This window comes from Emys orbicularis, chromosome 9 (assembly GCF_028017835.1).
Source record: "Emys orbicularis isolate rEmyOrb1 chromosome 9, rEmyOrb1.hap1, whole genome shotgun sequence".
NCBI classification, from domain to species: domain Eukaryota; kingdom Metazoa; phylum Chordata; order Testudines; family Emydidae; genus Emys; species Emys orbicularis.
The window spans coordinates 43,094,900-43,115,607 of record NC_088691.1 but is presented as its reverse complement, the minus strand read 5'-3'; the positions used below and the strand labels follow the sequence as shown (position 1 = coordinate 43,115,607).

Here is a 20,708-nt window from a genome sequence, read left to right as displayed (position 1 = left end):
CTAAGGTGCATGGATCCCTGAAGAGTGTAAAAGTCTCTGACCAGGAGTCTTTCTCAGTTGGACTTACTGGGTAGAACTTATGGTGCAAAACAGAGGCTCAGTCTCGGACGTGTTGAAGCTGTGTGCCCTGCCCTTAAGGAAGGGTGGGACCCATTGGGGGTCTGCATACTGAAGGGGTTCCTCCAAGGGACTGTTTAAAAGCTGGGACATAGCACAGATCCTGTGGATCCATGACAGAGAGCAGCAATATGTGTTTCAACTTCTGGATTTTCCAAAGACTGTTAAGGTCTTCCAGGGAAAGTCATGTCAGGATCTGATATTTGAAACATAAAAACAAAATTTTGTGGGGGACAAAGCAGAAACTAGCAGGTGGCCTTTCCTGTTCATCCAGGTGTAACAGAAAAAGCAACAAACAAAGTAGGGTTTGATTTGCAGTTCCCCTTTGAAGGGGCTACCAGTGCTGCGATTGTTTAGTGTCTCTCTAGAACTCCATTTGCTGATTAAGTGGTTCCCTGGCTGTTACAGACAAGCACCTCCAGTAGATGCACATCGAGATGTGACTTGAATATTTTGCATGTCTGTGATTCCTCTCCCCCTTCAGAAGATGTTCTTGAGTCCATAGCAACATTCATTTGCATTTTGTTTCTATTTGAATTCATTATTTCAAGTCTCATAATTAAGTAATGAGAATAGTTTTTCTTCCTCCTCTTTTTAGTATTCCTTATGTTTGCAGCCATCCCTCCTCAAACTGTGATGACAACACATCTCATAACTTAACCAGAAGCAGGCTGGGTCACCATTAGCACTTGGACGGGAGATCTTGGGAAACCCTAAATACTGCAGAAAGTGGTGTTTGTGCCTGGGGTCAGCATTTTCAAAACTGCAAACATGTAGCTAAAGAGTTGGGATTCTCAAGCCAGAAGTCAGTTAATTTTCAGTAAAAGTTTCACTTCTTTCCCACAGATTTGTCCCACTGAAGTGGAAGTTCTGATGAGCAGACTGCAGCACACCTTCAAACAAGAGCTGAGTGGAGTTGGGGCTAGCCTGGAGAAAAGATGGAAATTTTGTGGCTTTGATGGACTGAAAATGACTTGAATTTTCAGCTTGATTGGCTTTGGTCATTGAAAATAATCACAGACTATGTACCTCAGACAAACCTAGGATGTTACTCTAACCTACATGTACAATGGTATTCATGAATAAATTATAGATTCTTTTATGGAATATCCCATGACTGAAATCACAGATGTAAGACAGCACCTAGCAGGAGACTCATGGAAGAAATTCAAATGAATCTCAGGTGCTGTAACATTTTTGTTCAGTTGTCTTTTGTCTTATACTTAAGTACTGTCCAACATGTTCTATGAACAAACTCTTTGCTACTGTTTGACTTTTTGATATATTTTAAACCCAGCTAGCTAACTAACTAATGTTTTGACAATTTGTATGTGTTTTGTGTCCCCAATCTCTCTCACCATGCATGTTTTTGCTGTTGAGAGCAGCCATACACTATAATATGGAATAGCAAAAAAGAGACTTTCTGGCTTCTAGCATTAACAGAAGGGGAAAAAATCAGTATTTTATACAATTATATGCTAGAAATTCTGCACATTATAAAAGAGAAGAGGAGGTTTATATGACTTTGCAAAATGCTTATGAGCCTAAAGGTCACTTACTTTACAAAGCTATTTTCTCTACTATATCAGATATGAGACTTTTTCAGATTTAAAAGCAAACCTAGATTAAAGCCAGTGTCATGGCAGCAGCACAGTGTGACATGTGTCCACGCTGTGCGGAATCATTTTGTAAATAATCTGATTTTAAAGGGGAAGGGTATTTAATTTTCTATACAGCTGGGAAACAAGAGTCCTAGTAAATGCCTGTATTTTAATAGTGACCTCTCCTTTGGGTTTACCATTGTCTGTCTTTCGTTGCCTTTGTCTTGCTGAACTGTGGAAGAACTGCTGCTGCAAGGGTCATAAACAGAGCATTTCCCTCCTCTTGAATGTTTCTAAAGAGTGGATCTATGTATTCATAGCAAACTGTGAACTGCTCAAACCATGGACAGGGATTCCTGAGATATGGGGAGACATGAGAACACAACCTCCATTTACAAACAGTGCCTATTGCACACACATCCTGCCAGACACCGCCCCATTGGCATGGTTGTGTACTCCGTGTCATTTCATGTGGAGATGGAGACAATTAATGGAACTGTTCTCTTCAGATCTGCTCTGTGAGATTCAGGCTGCGTTGGCCTGTGGTGCTTTGTGGTGTGGGTCACTCGCTCTCACGAGTCCTAGTGCTTGTGCTGACTAAGCAGAAAGCAGGTGGAAAGCATTTCAGGGAACTTGTAAATGCCCATGTCACAGCTGTTGAAAGTTGTATTTTTTAAAAATAAAACTTTTTTACATCCTAGTTTTGTCTTTGTAAATTTCTTGATTCCTGTTTTATTTATTCTCTACCTAGGAATAATAGAATAACAGAAATAATAGGGACCTTGATAGGTCATCTAGGCCTGTCCCCCGCACTGAGGCAGGACTAAGTATTATCTAGACCATCCCTGACAGATGTTTGTCCAACATGTTCTTAAAAACCTCCAATGATAGAGATTCCACAATCTCCCCAGGTAATTTGTGTCAATGCTTAATTACCCTGACGATTAGGAAGTTTTTCCTAATGTCTAACCCAGTGGCTCTCAACCTGCGGCCCACGGGCTTAATGCAGCCCAATTAGCTCACAGCTGCAGCTCAGCGGTGTGCTAAAAAAAAAATCTGGCCCCTGGCTGCCCGGCCCCTTGCGCTGGGATCTGGCACCCAGCTGCCCGGCCCCCCACGCTGGGGTCTGGATCCTGGCTGCCCAGCCCCGTGCCTGGGGCTCTGTCCTGGTCCTGCTCTGTGGAGGGGTCTCTGGGTCAGGGTGCTGGACATAGGGGTCTAAGAGGTTTTTTTTTTGGGGGGGGGGGGCGCTGTCATTCTCAGTCTGCGGCCCACAATGATAAATAGGTTGAGAGCCACCGGTCTAACCTAAATTTTCCTTGCTGCAATTGAAGTCCGTTATTTCTTTTCCTGTCCTCAGTGGATAAGGAGAAAAAAATTTCACTCTCCTCTTTAAAACAACCTTTTACATTCTTGAAGATTGTCATGCCCTCCCTCAGTCTTCTCCAAACTAAACAAATCCAGTTTTTTCAGTCTTTCATCATAGGTCATGTTTTCTAGACCTTTAATAATTTTTGTTGTTCTCCTCTGAACTTTCTCCAATATGTCCACATTTTCCCCAAAATGTGGTGCCCGGAACTGGTTTTTAAGGTCAGGCTTGACAAAGCCCTGGCTGGGATGATTTAGTTGGGGATTGGTCCTGCTTTGAGCAGGGGGTTGGACTAGATGATCTCCTGAAGTCCCTTCCAACCCTGATATTCTATGAACTGGACAGTACTCCGGTTGAGGCCTTACATGTGCTGAGCAGAGCGGAAGAATTACTCCTTGTGTCTGGTTTACAACACTCCTGCTAATACATCCCAGAATGTTGTTTGCTTCTTTTGCAACAATGTTATACTGTTGACTCATATTTAGCTTGTGGTCCACTATGATCCCCAGATCCTTTTCTGCAGTACTCCTTCCTTTCTAGGTAATCATTTCCCACTTTGCATTTATGCAATTGATGATTCCTTCCTAAGGATAGTACTTTGCATTTGTCCTTACTGAATTTCATCCTGTTACTTCAGACCATTTCTCCAGTTTTCCAAGATCATTTTGAATTCTAATGCTGTGCTCCAAAGTGCTTGGTATCATCCACACACTTTATAAGTGCACTCTCTAAGCCAGTGTTTCCCAAACTTGGGACGCCGCTCATGTAGGGAAAGCCCTTGGCGGGCCGGGCCGGTTTGTTTACCTGCCCCGTCTGCAGGTTCAGCCGATCGCGGCTCCCACTGGCCACGGTTCGCTGCTCCAGGCCAATGGGAGCTGCTGGAAGCCGCGGCCAGTACATCCCTTGGCCCGCGCCGCTTCCAGCAGCTCCCATTGGCCTGGAGCAGCGAACCGTGGCCAGTGGGAGCCGCAATCAGCCAAACATGCGGACGGGGCAGGTAAACAAACCGGCCCGGCCTGCCAGGGGCTTTCCCTACACAAGCGGCGTCCCAAGTTTGGGAAACACTGCTCTAAGCCATTATCCAAACCATTTATGAACATATAGACTAGAACTGGTCCTAGGACAGCCTGTAGGACCCCACTTGATATGTCCTTCCAGTTTGATTGTGATCATTGACAACTACTCTGAGTACAGTAACTCCTCACTTAATGTTGTAGTTATGTTCCTGAAAATTGCGACTTTAAGTGAAACGATGTTAAGTGAATTCAATTTCCCCATAAGAATGAATGTAAATGGGGGGGTTCGGTTCCAGGGAAATGTTTTTTGCAATACAGTACAGTACTATAGTTGGGAGGTGCCCATGCCTTACCCCACACAGGCACAGCCCACTGGCACTGGAGACAATGAGGCAGGCAAGGAGGCTGAAGGTGCTGTAGGCTAGGAGAAGCACATTGCGGCAGCTTCCCCTACTCTACAAGCACCGGTGGCGGGGGGGGGGGGGGGTCAACCCTCAGCCCACCCACGCCACCCCTTCCCCCAAGCCCCCACCCTTAACCCGCCTCTTCTCCCCCCTCCTCCCCCTTTACTCCGCACGCCGCATCCTCACTCCTCCCCCCTCCCTCCCCTGCCTCCTGCCTGTGGCAATTAGCTGGCTTGCAGTGTTCAGGAGGGAGGGGGAGGAGCAAGGACACCACACAGGCTCCCACTCCCTCCCCTGCCTCCTGAACACGGTAATCAGCTGGTTTGCGGCGTAGGGGAGGGAGGGGGAGCCTGCACGCCGAGTCCTCGCTCCTTCCCCCTCCCATCTGAACATCGCAAGCCAGCTGATTGCCGTGGACAGGAGGCGGGGGAGGCGGCGGAAGGCACTGATACGCGGGGTCTGCCGGTGGGTGGGCGGCGCTGGGGGGGGGGCATAGGGGGGCTGCCAGTTGTGGACAAAGCAGGCAGCCAAACAATATTATAGTGAAGCATTGCACAACTTTAAATGGAGCATGTTCTGTAATTGAGCAGGGATGTAAGATCGAAACAATGTTAAGCGAGAGGACGTTAAGTGGGGAGTTACTGTACACTTTTCCAACCAGTTGTGTACCCACTTTACAGTAGGTTTGTGTATATTTCCCTACTTTGCTTATGAGAAAGTCGTGAGAGTATCAAAAGCCTTACTAAAGTTGAGATATATCAAATCTGCTGCTTCTCCCCTATCCACAAGGCTTGTTACCCTGGCATAGAATGATATTAGGCTGGTTTGACATGATTTGTTCTTGACAAATCCATGTTGTTTATTACTTATCATCTTATTCTAGGTGCTTACAAATTGTTTGATTATTTGCTCCATTGTCTTTCCAGGTACTGAAATTAAGCTGCTGACTGGTGTATAATTCTCTGGATTGTCCTTATTCCCCTTTATATAGATAGGTACTATATTTGCTCTTTTCCAGTCCTCTGGGATCTTTCTTATCCTTCATGAATTCTCAAAGATAATCATCCAGTCGGGACAGTGCCTTTGCCTACAGGATGTCCAGGATCTCAGAGCAGTCTCCCCTGGGATGCATGGCCAGGACTCAGGAGCACCTCCATGCCTGGAACCCAAATACAAAGCTCCCAGGTTTTTACATTGGTCTCTGCCGGGCCCCATGAGTCACACAGAGCTACTCATTCCCTACACTGGAGGATCCTGGGATGGAAGCATTTTCTTTCAGGCCCCTCCTTCATTGCAGGCAGCTTTCTCATATGTCTATATGGGGTCTTATACCAGGCCCATCACTGTGTTATAGGGTGCCCCTGCAGCGTGACTGGCTGCCTTGTTCTCTGATAGTGATCTTTACAGCTCCCTTGACATGGCATTGAGATGCTCTCTATAAATTCAGATTTAAAGTCCAGATTTAAAGTGGATTTTGCCACTAGATATCCTGAGGCAGTAGCTCTGTCTAACATTGAGACAGAAACTGTGGCAAGAGCCCTTCTCACTATCTTTAGCAGAGGGGGTTTCCCTACAAAGAATTTACCTGACTGTGGGTCAAATTTCATGTCTCAGCTATTCAGTGAGCTATGGAAGTTATGTGGGGTGAAGCAACTAAAAATTGCCCCATATCACCCAGAAACAAATGGTTTGGTGGAAAGAGTCAATGGGATCCTAAAATCCATGCTGGGAATGTATGCAAAAAAAAAAAGGTTTCAAAACTGGGACTAATTGTTACCATTTCTGTTGTTTGCTTATAGGGAGGTAACCCTGTTTGATCTCCTATATGGAAGGAAAATGAGGGAACCCCTCAATCTCATCAGAGACTTCTGTGAAGGGAGCACTTAGGTGAAGGAAGATGTGCAGTGACTGAATATGTTCAGAGGTTCAGAAAAGAGTTAAGACGTGATGAGTATTGTTCAAACTAACCTCAAAGACAGTCAATCCAAACAAAAGGTGTGGTATGATAAAAATACTTGTAAACATTCTTTTATAATAGGAGAGTTGGTGTTGGTATTAAGCCCTGTGAAAAAGTACAGAATGCAAAATTCTTGGGAAGGACCCCTTGAGATAATAGAAGTGGTAAATGAAAGTTCATGTTAAAAAGCCCCATGGTAATGCTGTTCCACACTAATACATGTGAATAGACTTAAAGCCTCTCGCAGCAGAGAAGCCCTGGTAAACATGATCAGCTGTTGAGAAGGGAAAACTGAGGCACATCACCTCATTTATTGAATGGCTGAATGCCACACTGACTCAACTCTGGAAAGCAGTGATATCTGTAGTGAGTTAACGTCAGTTGAAAGGGCAGAGGCGTTGCCAGTGTTGCAAAAATACGAAGAGGTGTATTCTTGTTGTTTGTCCTTTGAGTTCAACTATGACCATGACATCACTGTTTCGTTTAGTTTCTGTGAACATGTGTGGCTGATCAGGGTAATTTGAGCTTTGAATGGTCTGTGGCACACTGAACAAGAGCAGCGGACATGCTGCTGTTGTGAGATGTACGCTGCTGGTGCTTCTACTCTGCCTCTGCTCATAGACTGTAGCTCCAGTATGGATGAAACTTCACCAGGTAGAATGATCATGAGCAAGATCTTCCCAAAATCTTCTAGGTCAGTGTTGAAATGCCTAAAGGATAACTTGAGGGAGTCTTTGAAATGTTTCTTCTGGCCTCCCTGAGAGCGCTTTCCCTCCTTTAGCTCACCATAAAATATCTTCTTTGGCTGTCACTCATCTGACATTCTGGTGACATGGCCTATCCATCTCATCTGTGATTTCATCAACAGAGTATGGATGCTTGGAATGTCTGCCCGTATGAGAACCTCAGTGTCTGGAACCTTGTGTTGCCATCTGACCCCCATCAGTTTCCTCAGACAGCCCATGTGAAAGTGATTCAGTTTCATAGCATGGCATCTGTACACCATCCAGGTTTCACATGTATAACTCAGAGCTGGCAACACAATGGCTTTATAGACCTTCAATTTTGTTTGTAGACTGATACATCTGTGCTCCCATACATTTGCATATAGTCTACCAAAGGCCACACTTGCTTTGGCAATTCTGGCGTTGGTTTCATCATTGTTGTGAACTGCACGTGACAGTGTACTGCCGAGGTAGGTGAACTTGTCTATTATCTGAAGGGCTTGACCATTCACTGTGATAGCAGGCTCTACATAAGGCTTTCCTGGTGCAGGCTGGTACATCACTCCTGTCTTCTTAATGTTGATTGTGAGACCAAAAGTGTCACAAGCTGAAGCTCTTCCTGGAGTTTGCTAACTTTTATAGGAGCTTCATCTCCAGGTTTTCATGCCAAATGACCCAACTGACAGCACTGCTCCACAAAAGCATTGCCTTCACCTGGTCTCCAGGGGGAAATGGCAGGAAACAGAACAATTAGCATTTTATCAAACACAAGTGGGGGAAGAAAAAGCATGGAGCTTCCTTCACCACCAGACTCCATGTCTTTTTCCTCACTGATTGAATGAACTTTCTTTGGGGGGTAACCTTCAGAAGAGTCCACTTGAAAGGGTCATTGGACTGCAAAAGAAAGTGGCAGAAAATCCCAAGTTTTCTCTTTTTCACCTAAGAAGAAAAAGGGACCAGCACCTTTAGGTCTCTGGGAGAGATCCTGACCATCTTGCTGGAAGATTGTTGATGAGAAACGCCATCTTAAGCAAATCCTTCAACCAAAACTTGCTATATTAAGTTTTAGACTTTGAGATGCATGTTTTCACTTTTATTTGCTTTCTAACTTTATCTCTTATACTTGAATTCACTTAAAAACCTTTCTTCTTTTGCTAATAAACTTGTTTTATTTTTAATTTTAAACTGTTCAGGAGAGGGCTGCACGGTGAAGAACACACGGTTGTAGGAAAATTCAGGACTGGGAGTGTGTTGGGGTCATCCTGCACATAGTAACCAATGCTGCTAGAAGCCAGAGTGTGGCTGGTGTGTTGCTGGCAAACTGCTGGGATCAGAGCTGCTGGATCAGAGCTGCAGCTACACACAGACACCCAGGGTGTGACCTGCATGCTGGTAGGCTGGTTGTGAGCAGCACAAGTTGGGAGCTAGAGAAGCAAAGCATTGTGAGGCACCAGGGTTACAAAGCATATGGTGACACAACCCCTCGCTGGTCTGGATTGAACCCCAGAATGTGACACCCACAAACTGATGGTCAGTCTGAATGAGTGAATCAAGTGTTAGAACAACACTTGTGCTGCTTCAAGAATTTCCACCAGATCAACTGGTCGAGCCTCCTACCCCAAGCAGAGTTTGTTTACAACAACACTGATCACATCCTCACTGGGCAGAGTCCATTCTATGCAACCTGTGGCTTCCACCCCCATCTCCACTCAGCCATACCCATCAACTCCACCAATCCCGATGGTGGGGTGTCGTCTCGGGTTGCCCCTTCTGATATCCCCACCAACTGCTACTAGCTTTCTTCTTCTCCGCCACCTCCACCCATTTGGCTCGGATCTCCCCCACCTTGATTACAGTTTTGGGCCTCATATCTAGGATGTACCTTTGTATTTCCTCGGGAACACCCTCTAAGAACTGCTCCATTTGTATTAGGAGAGACAGCTCTTCCAGAGACTTAACATTTGCTCCTGATATCTAGGCATCCAAATTTTTTACAATGTGGTAGGCGTGTCGGGAAAATGCCACGTGTGGTTTCCACCCTAGGGCTCTGAACCACCGACGGGCATGCTCGGGTGTTAGCCCCATCCTAATTCTGGCCTTGTTTTTAAAAAGTTCGTACTCGTTCATGTGTTCTTTAGGCATTTTAGCTGCCACCTCTGCTAAGGGTCCACGTTGTGGCCTCAGTTCCAGCATATACTGGTCTGTAGGTATGTTGTACCCAATGCAGGCCCTTTCAAAATTTTCTAGGCAGGCCTCTGTATCATCGCCTACCTTGTATGTGGGGAATTTTTTGGAATGGGGAGCGGTACCTGGAGAAGGATTGTTAGGGCTACCTGATTGATCCAGCTTAGCCTTTTCAGCTCTAAGTGCTTCAGTTCCACTTCCAAACGCTTCTGCTTCCAAGCGCTTTGCCTCTAGGAAGAAATTCTTTTCTCTCTCAGTTAGAACTCGGCCTGGGTTAAGGACATCCCTCCATCCTGGCACCTGGATCTCGGGTTGGGGAGGGCTGACCCTTCCCTCTTGGGAAGTTCCCGGTCCCCCGTCCCCTCCCTGCATTTCCGTCATGGAGCTGGATGTCTGGGCTTGATCTGGGTCTGTCTTCTCGGTGGTGTGCTGCTTTGGGAAGACTGGTTTCTCTAAGGTTTCGGTGCCTGACCTCAACCTCATGCACAGGCTGCCCTACTCTAGCCTAGCTATTTCGTTGCCACGAAGCTAGAAAAAAATAAACTGCTTGTTGGACTCCCTGGCATGGCAGGCTGAACCCTTTGCGTGCCTGTTCTCCCTCAGGCAGCAAAGAAAAGAAAAGAACTAAAGAAAAAAAACTTCCCTGGCTTTGCAGGTTGCCAAAAGGAAAAATGTATCCTTTTAAAATCCTGAGGTCTGTGCTTCTTGTTCAAAATGATCCCACCGCTCTGCCACCATGTCATGGCTGATTCCCCACTCTGGCACTTCGAGTGCAGAAGCTGGGGGCCTGCAAGGATTTTAAAAATTAATACTGGCCACTCCAGGCTGGTATTAAATTCCCAAGGTCACAGCTTCTCTCTGACCTTGGATGGGTAGATTCTGCCACCACCCAAGTGCAAACCCCTCCCCCCTTTTTTAGAGAACCCAGAAAGGCGCACTTGGGAATTCCTTCCTGTGGGGGTACCCTCAAGCCCTTTCACCCCCCCTCCGGGGAAGAGCTGAGAAAGAAAAACAAAGGAAATCAGCTGTTGTCACCAGCTAATTAAACAACATATGCACAAACCTCTTAGGACACCAAAAATCCAATCCTGTTCTTAAAAAAGGCAAATTTTATTAAAAACAAAAAAGAAAGAAAATACATCTGGAACTTATGCTTTTGCTAGATTTAAAAAACCCAATTACAAAAATTAAGCATCAAGATAGCTCTCTTGAGGTTCAGCTTAAAGGTTACAAGCAAAACAAAAGCATCTGGGGTTAAAACAGAGGAGTCCACAAGCCAATAAGAAATAAAAGAAATAACCCTAATCGCGTCTTCCTCGACATTCCCTGATTTACTTACATAATTGGGGTTTCAGATAAGTAGGGTTGAGGTATGATTTGATGCTTTTTCATACCTGGTTTTAAAACTTTTTACAGCATAGCTCCAGCCCTGTCCTGCTCTGTCCCCTCTCTCCGGAGAACAACAACAGACAAAGAGAAGGTTTCCCCCCCCCCCCAATTTTAAAAAGTTATACCCCTCCCATTGGCTCTTTTGATCAGGTGCCCACTCCCTTTCTTTTACCTATGGGCTTTTTTAACCCTTTACAGGTAAAGCAAGTAGAGAATAGCTACTAACAGGGATTTTGTAGCTAACTTGCTGGCTGGGTGTCCATAAAAGGGAGCCCCCCCCCTTCATTTATCACACCTACATTGACAACACCTCCACTTACTGAGCTCATCAACCATTGTCACCTCTGGTGCGGATGCAAACACACGACTAGTATGAGGTCCACGGGATACTGGATTTGAAAATCAAACATGGCTCCCTCTGATACCTTGTAGACTGGGAGAGCTATGGGGCAGACAAGCGATCCCAGGTCAATGGCCCTAGCCTTGCGACAGCCTTTGACACAGCCTACCCAGGCAAACAGTATCCCTAGAGGGACAACGTAAGGCCCAGTGGGTCTCAAACCTGTGTGCCTACCAAGCTATCAGGCATGAGACAATGCCATGCGGCCACCCAGCAGCCGTGGTAACCAGCTCACACTCCACTACCCACGATTCGCTGTGGATGCAGACCCTGGGAAGTCACACCTCAAGGGGTCTGACAGGCAGCAGCCTCATGGCTCCCCACCCTAAATAAACCCAAGGGACATTCCAAGAAGAATGTAGGCAACAGTGTAGATCTCCTGTAGCTGCTCTGACCATTCCTGTTCTTGAACTCCTGGCTTTGACTTTGGCTTCATTAGGACCTTGCCTCTTGACCCAGATCCTGAAACCTGACATGGACTCTGATCCTCAGTACTGACCCTGGCTTGGAACTTGACTATGAACTCCTCTGCTCCTCTCAGCTTCAGGTTTGACCCTCTTCTGATCCTTGGTCCTGACTGCCCTTGTCAGAATCCTGACACCAACAAGGTGTATGAGGTGTTCAAATGATTCCTTCCAATGTGCATTATGTTGCATTTGTTAATGCAATGTCCTGAGGAATATTTGTTTCCTCAGAAATGAATTGAAGACCATAATCGTACCTGATTTCTTCAGGTCATTCATACACAGATAACAAATTAAGTAATACTTCCTCAAATTTAATATCAGACAGGTCTCGTTGTGAAGATCACTGAGGCCAAGCGTTTAACAGGGCTAAAAATAAAATAAGGATTAAATATTTCTAAGGCTTGATGTTTACATTAGAGAGGCAAAAGTAGAAGGGCTCTAACCCCTCCTGTGTGAGGGCATTAGTTGATGTGCAACTGAGAGGGCTAGGGAAGCAGTTATCCTGTCATTGTCCAGGCTGCACTTTGCACTGAAGCAGTTGTTACAGGCCATTGTTGGAGAGAAGTGAGGGCACTTTGGTCTGATCCATGTCGCAAAGCCTACTGATCAGTACTGATGCAAAAATGGTCATTGATAGAAAGATAACTTATTAGCATTTGATGTTATTGCAAGCTTGTCTTTTGTTTTCATTGGATTTTATGAGCTAATGACTCTTGTGTTCATGCACAAGATGTTCGTGGTAGTTCACGTTTATGTTCTTGGATGTTCATGTTGTGAAATAGTAGGATATAACCATGCTAGGAATTCCCTTGTAGAAAATCCAGCTTTCTGTCAACCAGTGATATGTGTCAAAAGCATCAGAGGATGAGACCTTAGCCAGGAAACCCAATTTATCCCATCTAAGTGTGTTTGCACAGACCCTTGAATCCAGCTTTATAACTTCTATTTTGCTTCAACAGCCTGTTATTTTCCTATGGATCATATCTGAAATACATAGATAAATGTCAGTTACGGTGGTCTCTGTCTTGCATAGAGTATTTGAGAGGAGTCTCTGTGATTGTAAGTGTACTGCAAATGGTACGTTATAAATGTCAGAAAGGCAAACAGACAACACGTGTCTTCTGGAGAACAGAACTTCCATCTGTGCAAGACATCAGTCGGGTACAGACACAACCTATAAAAAATAAATAGCCTGGGATATCTACGTCCTGATGGAGAAGGCTGGCTCTGTAAAAGACTATTAAAAGGTTCTTATTTAGGAAAATCCAAGTAGGAGTGATGTTTATAGACTGGTGTTACGAAAGCCATAAAACCTAAGCCAGGGCCTCTTTGTGCCTCCTTTCAACCCCCCTCCCCTCTGCTTTTGCCTCTCTTCAAAGACAAAGCACTGAGTTTTGAACCCACACAGAGAAGTGTATGTATTGAAATGGATTTCTTGTGTAAACTGTCTACAATCTTTGTCCGTCTTAACTTTAAGGAGACCATTTATAGTTGGGACATGTTTTATAGAAGTTTTTGGTTACTTCTTACCTCATGCTTCTATTTTATGGCAAAAACCTTTGTTTATTCCTTGCTTGTTTAAGATGACATGAACTTCTTTGGGGATTTTTTTTGGGTAAGTGTTGTGTATCTATGCCCTTCATATGGTAACTCCCAGATATTATTATTCTGTGAATAGTGAGATGTTTTATGTACAAATATGGAAGCAAATGGCCTTGCTATGAATGGTTACTAACATAAGAATCCACTGGGATATTACAATGCTATGTTTAGTAATTTTTTCCTGTTAAACACCAGTTTGTTTAGACTGTGAACTCCTGGAAAGGAGAGATCAGCTAACCTTGGTTAACAGAGCGAGAGTGGAATTTCATTTCAATCTAAGTGTTTTTGACTTTCATTAATTTGCCTGTCTCAAGGCCATTCCTGAAAGTGAATTGGTGGGATTGTATGTAACATTGCTATTTTAAATGAATGATTTATTGAACAGCTTCTTTTAAGGAACTGACTCACAGGGCTCAATTAAGATTATTTACCTCTGCCCATTGACAAACTGTTTAGGTTATCCATGAAAAACCAAACAGGATTCACTGACCTGTAAACAAAGCTCCTCTGCCCATTCATAAACTGTTTAGCTCTCTTTAATACACTGAGCTAGGACTCCCTACAGATATGGGGGAATAACATGCATTGGAGCATCCTGCAGTGGAATGGACCCACTCTCCAAGGTGCAATCTCTGCTGAAAGAGCTCCACAGGTAGACAGTCAGAGGGGACTGTGACTGAAGGGACCCTTGTTGTTTGCATGCTGGTGTTCTGTTTTTTGTTTTTGTTTTTCCTTTTTCTTTCTTAAGAAGTTATTCACAATTACTTTGAGTATATATTTGCCTTTAATCATGGTGTCCCCCGAGGCCTAGTAAGAATGCCATGTCTCTGAAGTACTGGAGGTCACGCACATAATTGATTGTTGAGGTTTGGCCCAACCTTTTGTTGTTTCTCTAGACAATAACATTTTAGTAATTTATGGGATAAATTTACTCAGTACTCAACACCCTAAAACACCCGTTTCTCATCTACACTAGATCTCCGTTCATTCAGTTTGAATGGGAGCTGCAACTGCTCCACCTCTCTGAGAATCAGGCCCAGTTTATCGAAAGCTGAACACCCCAAAGAAAGAGTTCACTGTTTTGAGTCTCATTTTTGGGGGACTTCGCTAGCTACTGTGCCTTTTTTAGACTGCCTGTGTACCCCTTTCATTGAGTTTAGACTCAGGCTACATCTACACTACAGGGGGGGGTCGATTTAAGATACGCAAATTCAGCTACGCGAATAGCGTAGCTGAATTCGACGTATCGCAGCCGACTTACCCCGCTGTGAGGACGGCGGCAAAATCGACTTCCGCGGCTTCCCGTCGACGGCTCTTACTCCCACCTTCGCTGGTGGAGTAAGAGCGTCGATTCGGGGATCGATTGTCGCGTCCTGACGGGACGCGATAAATCGATCCCCGAGAGGTCGATTTCTACCCGCCGATTCCGGCGGGTAGTGTAGACCAGGCCTCATTGAACACTCTAGGCATATGTGAATAATTGTATTGCAGTAGGCCCAGCCCCATTGTGCTAGGAGCTGTACAGACCTAAAACAGAGATATGGGCAAATTTGCTAATAGCATTTAGGAATGTAGGGTCCTAAATAACTTTTGACTTTCAATCAAAGATAGGCTCCTAAACCCCAGATTTTCAAAAGTACTTACATGCCTAAAGATGCAGACAGGCTCCTAGTGGGATTTCAGCAGGAGTCAGGCCCCTAATCTGTCAGGTACCTTTGACAATCCCACTAGGTCCTATGTGCATTTTTACGTGCGTAAATGCCTTTGAAAATCTGGCCCTAAATCGCAATTAAAAATGCTTCTTCGGCTCTGGGACAGTAAGCACCCCTGTATTCACACCCTACATACTATTGTCGTAATCTTTGTACAAAATGTGCCTTGTGAGGTATCATTTGAAATCTAATAACTTACTGATCATTAATATTGTGTTATGTATATGGTGGGTATTAAGAGTTATGGATATACACTGGGATGGTAACTAAACTGTGTTCAACCAGATACGTCAGGGGAGTTGTTAAACAGATTTATCCTACAGGAATGTGTGTTTACCTCAAGGTTGTTAAGGCCACATCAGACTGCGATCATTTACCAAGGGATCTTACAAATTGGATGACTAGGCAAGAAAATGGCAGATTAAATTCAATGTTGATAAATGCAAAGTAATGCACATTGGAAAACACAATCCCAACTATACATACAAAATGAGGGGCTCTAAATTAACTGTTACCACTCAAGAAAGATCTTGGAGTCATCATGAATAGTTCTCTGAAAACATCTGCTCAATGTGCAGCAGCAGTCAAAAAAGCGAACAGAATGTTAGGAACAAATAGGAAAGGGATCGATAATAAGACAGAAAATATCATAATGCCACTCTATGAATCCTTGGTATGCCCACCCCTTGAATAGCTTTTAGGAGCTTTTTGAGCTTTCGAAAATTTCACCTATGGTCCTTTCCTCTCAGAGTTTTCAGTCTAAATAGAAGATGAGAAAACTGGTGGATATGACAAAGGGATGGGGGAGCACAAGGTCCCATGTGACAGTGCTGCTCGGTAGGACAAGCAGAGGTCACAGTGCACCAGCTCCCTAATAATTGTTGAGATTTTTGTAGACTTCTTAGGGAGATACGGTAAGTTTTCAGGAGGAATGTGAAGGATGATGGTGCAGTGGCCTTGCAAATGCTACAAGAGAGCTTGAGGCATACAGGGCGGTGTGGAAGAAGGTGCAAAGGGATTTGTTGGACAACTTAACAAACAGGTGCCTTGGCGGAACGGGAGCAGAGTTGGGGCCATACCCTGCAGTGAGGCCATGAGGGGAAAATGAAAAATAAATAAATAATGTTTTTACAAATCAGTTTCATCCAGTCTGGACCAAGCATGCTGCTAAGTGCCAGCCATGACTATATGGTTCTTGCTGGGGTCTCTGCAGGTGCCGTGTCCCTGACACCTTCCCAGCATTGCCCTGTTGGCCAGTGGACCTAGCAAAGCTCAGTGCAGCACAGGTCCCTGCCTTGCAGCAGTGCTGCACAGTTATCTCCTAGGGTGCTACGCTACCATTATTTCTCTAAGTAGCTCTCAATTCCTAAAGCTCACCTCAATGGGCTAGAATGTGAAACCTCTGAGGCTACCCAGCTGAACCTTGGTTAGGATGTGTAGCCTCAGGTGATGTTTCATATTCTAGCCCAGGTGGAGAGGAGGGATGGGTCAGTCGACAGGGCACTTGCTTAAGGCTTGGAGACCTAGATTCAGCTCCTTGTTCTGTCACAGACTCCCTGTGTGACCTTGGGCTAGTCCCTTAGCCTCTCCGAGTGTGTCTACACTGCAATAAAAGATGGACGGCTGGTCTGGGTCAGCTGACTTGGGCTGTGGGGCTATACAATTGTGGTGTGGAAGTTTGGGCTCAGGCTGGAGCCCAGGCTCTGAGACCCCCATGAGGGGGGAGGGTCTCAGAGTCCGAGCTCCAGCCCCAGCCTGAACATCTACACTGCAACTTTATCACCCTCTGAGCCTGTGTCAGCTCTGAGACTCGGTACTGCAGAGTTTTTATCAGTGTAAACAGAGTCTCTGTGCCTTAGTTCCTCGTGTGTACAATGGAGACGACAGCCATGCCCTGCCTCACAGGTGTGTGAGGGCAGGTGCCCACAGATGCTATGTTGATGGGTGGCCAGGTAAGTACCTTAGATAGTTATTGCACATGTGCAGTGTCTGAATGCTAAACTACAGCCAGTGCTCTGGGGAGGGGAGGGAGACAGAAGAGCCTGCAAACTGTGCCCAGTAAAAGGCTCCCTCTGTTTGTAATTTTTTTGTTCATTTTTGCAAGAAAAGATCCAAGCAAGCAAATTCCATCAGCGTTCTCAAACATCCGGCCAGCCTGTGAGCTGGACCCAGTGGCTCTGAAGAATTCCCCACATGCCAACTAGCTCCTTCTCATTTTTTTAAACAAGGCCACTGCATTCAATATTTACTGTCCATCTCCTCAAGGCGAATGGACCTTAATAAATCAAGTTGTGTTTTGTGCTGGAGCCAAGAAAAACTGTGGGTGTGAAAGAGATTGAATGAGGGCAAGCTGGGACTGAAGAGTACAGCACTGGCCCTTTCACAAACAAGGGTCCTTCCGTGAAAGGCAGAGCGACATCAACCGGCAACTGCAGCCACCTGCTACATGGGGGAGCACTGCACCTGGGTGACTGGTAGGAGCCCGGTGCAATGAAAAGCCAGCGGGGCAGAGCCACACTGACTTTTCCTCTGGGTGTTTCTGCTTTCTGGATCATGAAATTATGTTGTGTGGTTTAGGAGCCATTCTGATGTCTGTATGGCTGTTTGTTCGTCAAGGACAATTGAGGTAACACAATCCATTGAGAGTAGCTTGTGGTTCAGTGGGCAATGGGGCTGGACAATGGGTGCTTGGGTGCATCTCCTCTCACACTGGTGTCACAGGGAGTTGGAACCTCCCTTCTCCAGGTGGAGTGGCTTGTTTCTCAAAGTGGCTGAGCAGCTCTGGCTGGGCATGGACCCCCCGATCCCAGTCCCTCCCTTGTTCTTCAGCGCACATGGCTGGGTGTTTAGCTACAGGCAGTGTGTACTGTAGCTCCAATCACTAGTGCATCTGTCTCTGTCTCACCCAGGGCCTCCTTGTGGGGGTTCACATTCATTTTCAGCAGTGACCTTGGGAGATATGTGATTAGCCTTGGCCAAGGCTCTGCTGGTGAGTCACTGCTCTGCCTGTGCCTGCTGAGTAGGGTGACCAGATGTCCTGATTTTATAGGGACAGTCCCGATTTGGGGTTCTTTTTCTTATGTAGGCTCCTATTACCCCCCACCCCCTGTCCCGATTTTTCACATTTGCTGTCTGGTCACCCTACTGCTGAGTAAGGTACCCTCAGGTACGACAAACCAGCAGCAAGTGCCTGACCTGAGCGTGTCACCCGTTTCAGACCACTATCCCATGGCTGTGGCCAGCTTACACACCCCGCCTCGCTCCCCCTCCACTGCACTGAGGAGGTCGAGTACTCCTGCCCAACCCGCGCTGGAAATGCTGAGAGGCCAAAAGCTCTGTGTAGCATTGCGAGTGCACAACCAGCCCCCTGCACCAGCTCAGCACTTTGGGATATCCTGGCCTTAGTGACAGTTGAGCGTGCATCCAGGCACAGCCACCCACATGCTCATCTCTGTAAAAGCACGACAATCAGAAGCCCCCGAAATTGCTGTCAGTAATGCCACTCTGAGCCATTCTCTGCCCTCCCCCCCACATAGTGACATGCAATATGTCCCCCAGCTTCAGCCAACTCACCATCTCGCACACAGCCTTACCTGTCAGTTCATGGGTGCTGAGGAAGAGGAATCTGCCAGCAGATACACGGCCAGCAGGTTAGTCAGATGATGTGATCTGTTGGGACAACCAATTCTTCGAGTGCTTGCTCAAGTGTGTGCTCGCCACGTGCACCGGTGCCGGAAGTTTTTCCCTCAGCAGTACCTGTAGGGGGAGCGCTGCTGCGACCCCTGGAGTGGCGTCTCTATAGCGCGCTATAAGGGGAGCCGCGCGCTCCCCCCACTCTCAGTTCCTTCTTGCCGCCAGTGACGATGAATCGGAACTACTTGCTCCAGCTTTGCTGCAGCTCGTCCCAGAACTCGTTTAGTTGTTAGTAGTACCTGTGTTAGTTAGTTCAATAAAGTTTCAGCTTAGTTAGTTAGTTAGTGTTCAGGCCGGGGCATGCCCCGGGACCCAGGGTTTAAATCATGCAAGTCTTGCAGGCATTCGATGCCTAGAAGTGACCCGCACACGGCACACCGACTGTCTCCGCTGCTTGGGCGAATCTCACATCAGCGACTGCTGTAAGATCTGCAGGTCCTTTAAACCCAGAAATAAAAAAGAGAGAGACATTAGACTTCGGGCCCTTCTCATGGAGTCGGCACTGGCCCCAACCCCGGTGCGCCGAGCGGAATCCGCACCGGGCACTTCGTATTCGGTGCGCAGCGATTTCCCGGCACCTTCCGGTGGCCGGCACCGCTCCCCGTCCAAGAAGCAGAGAAAGGCACTGTCCTGTCAGAGGCGTAGAGAGAAAGCAAGGGGTGAGGCTAGACCCGTGTCGGGCAGCCCCAGTTCCCCTCCCCCCCCAGGCTCTAGAGCTCTGACTCAGGTTGAGCGGAGCAGCCCGGTTGCGTCGACTCAGGCCTTTCCGGACATCCGCATGCCTTCGACGCCGGAGCCTCTGCAGGCGGCCAAGGACATTATGACTCTGCAGGTGCCCGGGGCACCGCCAGCACCCAGACCCCGCTCTAGAGGCAAGCCGCCGCTGGGCTCTCGACAGTCGACACCGACCCGACGCAGATCCCGGTCAGGGGATCACTCTTGGGCCCGCTCGCCACTCAGTGTCCTGTCAAAACACAGCCTCCAGCCTCCGCTTTCGTCGCCCAACAGGTTGTCTGGTCGGGTGCCGTCGGAGCGCAGTTCCAGGCACCGCTCCACGCCGAGTACAGAGTATCGGCAGGACAGGGGCAGACGCCGTAGATGCTCCCATTCTCGGAGGAGCTACCGAAGCCACTCCCGACACGGGCGCCATCGCCAGTCACACTCCAGCTCTCGCCTCGAGGCACCGTGCCCACGGCTCCCGGCGGGGATTGCCAGCTCCGCGTCATCGCAGATCCAGGTGTCGAAGCGTCTCGAGGAGTAGCAGCTCGAGGCGGCACTGTTCATCGACGTCGGAGTCCCGGTCCCATGGCAGACGTCGCTCTCAGTACCACCGCTCGTACCGCTCCCACGGCACTGATAGGTCGTTGGTAACCCCGACCTTGACCTACATGCAGTGCCCTAAGACTCAGCCGGGCCAACCCGACCAGCTGGTGCCGCTGGTGCCGCACCAGAGTCAATGGCAAGGGCCCCCGTGGCAAGGCCAGTGGAGCCAGTGTACCTCCTGGCCCCCCGTGTACGCCCAGCAAGGCCCTCGGTCAATAGCAGGGGGATCGGAGGCCCCTTCAGCCGCACTATCCAGACCCCCGAGGGATAGATCGGCGGGTCATGGATCCTCGGCACCACACGAGGAGTCCAACAAAGGGGTGGATCCCGTGGCACCGGCCGACGTGCAGAGCCCCGTACCGGCCCCCTCCCCCGCACTGGATGACAAAATTGCAGCCCCACCCCCCTCCGCACCGCAGGAGGACTTCAGGGCTCATCAGGAGCTACTAAAGCGAGTTGCATCCAGTCTCCAACTCCAGTCTGAGGAGATGGAGGGACCCTCAGACTCGCTGTTTAACGTGCTCTCGTCCTCGGTACCAGGCAGAGTGGCCCTCCCGCTGCACGAAGGGGTGGCTAACATCTCCAATGCCCTCTGGCGAACGCTGGCCTCCCTCGCCCCAATATTGAAAAAGGCAGAGCGCAAATACTTCGTGCCCATGAAAGGGCACGAATACCTTTATACCCACCCGGTCCCCAACTCCCTAGTGGTGGAGTCCGTAAATCATAGGGAAAGACAGGGTCAACCAGGA

General features: G+C 47.3%; 1 protein-coding gene across 1 annotated transcript in view; it reads left to right on the top strand.

The window, feature by feature from the left end:
• The window catches only part of ENOX2 (ecto-NOX disulfide-thiol exchanger 2), a 132,587-nt gene extending 131,492 nt beyond the window's left edge, over positions 1–1,095 (top strand). The window contains exon 15 of the mRNA XM_065410746.1: positions 964–1,095. Coding sequence (XP_065266818.1) covers positions 964–1,095 — 132 coding nt within the window. The remainder of the gene's footprint in view (positions 1–963) is intronic.
• The last annotated feature ends 19,613 nt before the right edge of the window (positions 1,096–20,708 follow it).